Source organism: Glycine max, chromosome 8, assembly GCF_000004515.6.
Source record: "Glycine max cultivar Williams 82 chromosome 8, Glycine_max_v4.0, whole genome shotgun sequence".
Lineage (NCBI taxonomy): Eukaryota > Viridiplantae > Streptophyta > Magnoliopsida > Fabales > Fabaceae > Glycine > Glycine max.
Window position 1 is genome coordinate 7,550,948 of NC_038244.2, and position 5,589 is coordinate 7,556,536.

A 5,589-nucleotide genomic window follows, 5' to 3' on the forward strand; every position below is an offset into this window, starting at 1 on the left:
AGTGTGGGTTCGAACGCGTCATTAAATAGGGAAAAGAAGAAGTAAAAAAACTAGCAATCCATCATACAGATTGTCTGTGAAAGCAAACAAAAAAAGGAAGTATTTTTCTAGAGAGAAATGAGGTGCGAATATGTAATGTGTATTCAATACTACTTCAGCATGATGTTAAAGAAATGTCTTTTTCAAATACCATTATGTTCAGATCAGTAGATTTGAAGAAGAAAAGTTAAACAGTCAGAATTATGTCATTAATGTTTCACGAATATAACAAGTGCAATATGTCAAATTTAATTGGGAAGACAAGTAGAGGATTATAGAAAAATTAAAACTTATCTTTTACTAGTAACCAAAAAAAACTTATCTTTTACTTACTCAGATTCTATGTGTTGAGGAGCTTCCATTATGCCAGATGTAACACCGGTGGCCAATTGTTTTCCTTAATGAATTTTCATCTGCTCTTTCATAAAAGAAAATTCTTTGGTCCTTCAAAAGAGTCCCAAATAACAATTTGTATCATTCACACAAACAAGGTATATATATATATATATATATATATATATATATATATATATATATATATATATATATATACTTATGATCTAATAGCTACATTCTACGATTTTATTACCTTTGTCCGCACCTATATATACTTCCCTAGTTACACTCCAATATTACAAATGATACAACACAATAGACTTAAGTTGATTGAGTCTTCTGTGTGGCTACTTCTTCTGCATGGCGAGAACTTCTCTGCCAAAACTTGAAATTGAGATCTCTTCCTTCCAACATCTTCTCCACTTCTTCCATTGGAAGTCCTTTGGTTTCTGGCACGAAAATAATAACAAAGATAATAGCAGCTATGGTGATGAATATAAATATCATAAATGTCCATGAGGTCCCAATAGCTTGTGTCAAGGATAGGAAGGACTGAGCAACAATAAGATTTGAGACCCAATTGGATGTAGATGCCATTCCTCCACATATTCCTCGATACCTTAAGGGATAAATTTCAGAATTGACAACCCATGGCACAGTTCCCATCCCAGGTGAGAAGAATATGATGTAGAGTGCAAGGCCTACTATTGCAAGCCATCCAAATTTACTAGGACATCCCCTGGTGTACCATAGTCTATCTTCTTTATGGCACTGATCTTTTGTGGTGTCACCGGAGATCAAACATGCCCCAGGTAAGAGCTGCACACAATAGGTCCAAGTGTTGCAACTCAATAATAAAGATTATAGCATTTTTTTGGATAAATAAACAACCTAGTTCCTAGAATTCACCTATATAACTATATGAGTTTTTTTCTGTCTTGAATTTACCCAACTTTAAATTAATTTAATCCTTCTTAGGGATTAAAATGAGACCAAAAAAAATGACTAAGTTGATACAAGTTTTTTAAGTGTACAAAATCGCATTTAACTTAAAACTTATTACCTCATGTATACTATTCAGACCTCTGTCATTAGGCTGATCCTAGTGGGTGCATTTTGATATAAGTTTTGTAATATTGGTGACTAACTCATAATGAATAAATAAATTCAAGTAATAAGTTGCAAGGGAGAATAATTTCATGATCTAATTAGCTTATTCGCCAATACGATAAACAAATTCATATAATAACAGGACAAGTTTACCTTATTGGCTCCAGAAGCACAAAAGCCACAACCTGGAGAAGCCTTTAGGCACTTCATGCAATCCCATCCACCTGGGTTCACAGCTGAATGGTAATCCGGGCAAGTGTTATTGAAGTGAGAGGTTTCAAGTGCACTAACCATTGGGGAGTGTGTTGTACTCTGATGGAACACAACTGTTAGAACAACAAGGGAAAACACAACACCACACAAACTGAACAACACAAGCTTTTTCCTTCCTGTTCTGTCTATGAAGTATATACTCAAAATAGAACCAAATGCATTAAGACCAGATGTGATTAGTGACAGAAGAAGTGCTGTTCTATTTGATGCAAAACCAGCTAACTGAACTATGGTGGGGCTGTAGTACATCACAGTGTTGATCCCCACAAACTGCTGGAAAATTTGAAGGCCCATTCCTGCATACAAACCTCTTCTCACAGTTTTAGTTTTCAGCATTTTGACTATGCTGACCTTATCTGAGGCCTCTGCTTCCTTGATTTCTATTTCAACTGATTCCTTCAAAGTATTAATTTCTGCTTCAACTTCTTGGGGTGGATAAATCTTCCTTAAAATTGCTTTACCCTCTTCTTCTCTTCCCTATTATTCAATAGAAAGCCAAAAAAGAAAGGCAAGAAATGATACAGCTATTGTATGAAAAAAAAAATTGACTGCATACAATTATGAATTATGATAGATGGTGGTACCTTTCGGAACAGCCAACGCGGTGATTCTGGCAGCATCATCATTAATACGATTTGTATCAGGGCTGGTACTGCTGCTACTCCTAGCATCCATCTCCATGTTCCTGGTGCCTGAAATAATGATCATCAAACGATTAAGGTATACGACATTAGTTTGGACCAATAATCTATTCTATATAATAATGTATTTAAAAGTTGAAATAAGTGTAATCATCTCAAAAGAATATGAATGAATCGTATATAGATACATACATTCAAGATGTATCAAATGAGAGAACCTTTTTTATGTGAGACTGAGAAATAAAAAGAGTTTAATGCTGAATTGGTGATGCGCTTAATTTTACATTGTAATACAATCACAAATAATTATTAACGTGAATTTTAAGGTAATTTAATAAAAATCAACAAAATTATTGTAAAGGATGGTTTATGACCGGATAACAATGCAAAACTAGTGCATAGTCTTTTTCTCAAATAGATATTAATCATTAGTTCTTGTAGTTAATGGTCAAAATATTTTAATCATAACCATTCATACATGGTTATATGGCTCAAATTCTTTTCAATAGATACATCTTTATACTTAAATGTGTGTGCATGCATGCATGCGAAGTTAAACATACTATATAGTATATATCACAATGTTAACAACAAAAGCAGTGAAGAGATGAGGCATAGTTTCTCACTTTTGTGAAGGCCAAGTTGATGAGGTTGGAGAGGAATTGCCCTCCAGTAATGAGAAAGCCATTGAGGCTAACTAAAGCTCCTCGAACTCTGGTTGGAGAAGCTTCAGAGATGTATAAGGGGGATGCCATTGAAGCCATTCCAACACCAAGGCCAACGAAAACTCGACCAACAATGAGAATAGATGGATTGGTAGCGGCAGCCATGACAGCAGAACCAATAAAGAAGAGTGTGTCTGCAAGAAGGATAGCTTTTCTCCTTCCAAATCGATCGTTGATCCATCCACCAACTGCAGCTCCTATGATTGCTCCAGCAAGAGCCATGCTCACTATGGCTTCCTATATTATTAAACATCATTTTTCTTTAGTTTACTTTTTTCTGTGGTCTTAACAAAAGTAATTTAAAATTATTGAATCGAGTAACATTATATATTTCTATGTAATTTTTTATTATTAATATACTGTATAGGAAGATTAGTAAAAAGATGCTTTGCCATTTAGTGTGTCTATGCAGTTTAAAGCTTGTTAAATGGAGAAACACATTTTCAGGGCACCAGATTTTCAGTGCTTTGCCAATTGCCATACTCACTATGGTTTTATTGAGATAAGTGTCGGTTACATTGAATCAAAGACCTCCTTAATCATTACAACTAATAGTCATATGTTAGAAATTAAAACAAATAGTTTGATTTATGAGAAAATTTATTATAAAAATCAATAAAAATATTTTTTATATATTATGATTAAGTGATAATATAAAATTACTTTACACTGTATAGCCCTATTTTTTTTTCTTAAAAAAATTAGATAAACTATTAGTATTAACTCTAAATCATAGTTGTTCTCTTTCATAACTACCCTTATAGTATTCCATAATATCAGAACAACATAGAGTATATGATAGAGATCGAAATTGGCACGTTTTAGGGTGGAAAAAATTGTGCCTACTTTGGAACTGCCTGGACCATACCTTTGGTACACCGACTTAATGTTTAGAACATTAGAGTAGAGCCTGATAGAGGCCTAAACTTCCATAACTAATACCAGCCGAGATGGTAAACATGAAAGCAACTATGATTTGTTTACATAAAAGGAAAATAATTCATATAAAAGTTTTTTTTTAAAAATCATATATAACTTCTGAACCTTAAACAATACATGAGAAATTATGCTCATACAATATAGATATAGATACACACACGATGTTATGTTACTATACATACAAATTGTGACTCCGCGAGTAACTTTCTTTCTTTATATATTTTAATGTGTGTCGTTAATTGCTATAGCATATCTTTAAGAAAATTAAAAATATCAAATGAATAATAAAAGCATTTCATTTTTTAACAATTCAAGAAGAAATTTTTTACTTTCAATATTACTAGGAATATTTATATGATTGTTATCTTTTTTACCAGACACAAAAAAAAAAACCCTTTGTTATCTAAATAATTGTATGTAATTAGGTGACACCTGAACACAATATTCAAACATAGCTAGTATTTTTTTTTATTTCATAGGAAACATCGTTATCGCCAAGATGTGAAGAGTTTGCATAAAAACCAAATAATTACTTAAAAAATAATTCTTTCAGTTTCAGAATGGACCCTATTTTTTGTACACAAGTAGAGGCATTTGGTGCTGGGCTCCTGGCCAAGGTAAGGGGCATTACTGTCAAGTTACTTGTGAAAAAAATAGAATTGAAGGATGGTAGAGGTTATTGGCATATCCTTGGAAATGAACAGTACCTGAAGCCAAGTCTTGCTATCCACTTCTTTGAAATCATCTCTGATATATAAAAGAGCCCCAGATATCACTCCTACACATAAATGGGTGTTTTATATGTGAATTGAAAGCAGAGAGTGGTTAGAAGGTGATAGAGGTTATGAAAGTTACCAGTGTCATAGCCAAAGAGAAGGCCACCAATTCCAGCAGAAAAAGCAAGGCGAAGAACGTAAGGATTTTTCCATGACAGAGACAAGCATTCTCTGAAAGCAGAGACATCAACTTCTACTCCTCCTCCTTCCATTTTGTCTTCTTCTTGTTCTAATGTTGAACAACACAATCAAGCTCAACTATGCTTGTTCTCTTTCACTCCAAACACACAATATCATTAGCAAAAAGGTGAAGAGACTGCAGAGAAAATTGTCAAAAGAAAATATAAATTGGTGAAATTAGCGAATGCGTCATGGGAGAAGTCAAGCTATCTGTGATGGGAGCTGAATTTATAGAGGAAAATGATTAGGATGACTATGGAATCATTGGCAAATTTAAAAGGTCAATAAGTATTGGTCAAGAAAATAAAACTTAAAAAGTTTTCATTAGAAAAATAAAAGTATTTACAATAATTAAAATACTACCTCTGTTATTATATGTTCAAAGATAAGTACATTTTTTTCTTGAATATTAAAAACATATGCTCACTTTAAGTATATTAATTGTTATTTTTTTTCATACACTTATTTATTGTAAAGATTATTAATGAAATAAGTCATATTTAATAGTGAAAAAAGTTATTCCTTACAAAATGAATAAATTATTAAATATGATCGTAAATCAATTAATTT

At 32.6% G+C, this 5,589-nt stretch overlaps 1 protein-coding gene across 2 annotated transcripts; it reads right to left on the minus strand.

The window, feature by feature from the left end:
- Window positions 1-431: 431 nt before the first annotated feature.
- LOC100803185 (probable inositol transporter 2) lies at window positions 432-5,274 on the minus strand. 2 transcript variants are annotated; one of them, XM_041018054.1, is made up of 6 exons: window positions 4,919-5,274; window positions 4,771-4,841; window positions 3,026-3,361; window positions 2,343-2,450; window positions 1,639-2,235; window positions 432-824 (listed from the first exon to the last, which is right to left on the minus strand). In XM_041018054.1, the coding sequence occupies exons 1-6, from the start codon at window positions 5,049-5,051 to the stop codon at window positions 723-725; spliced, it is 1,347 nt and encodes a 448-aa protein (XP_040873988.1). In that variant the 5' UTR covers window positions 5,052-5,274; the 3' UTR covers window positions 432-722. The 2 variants fall into 2 exon arrangements, with proteins under 2 accessions (XP_040873988.1, XP_003531164.1); XM_003531116.5 differs by having other exon boundaries at window positions 432-1,194; window positions 4,919-5,271.
- Between the last annotated feature and the right edge of the window lie 315 nt (window positions 5,275-5,589).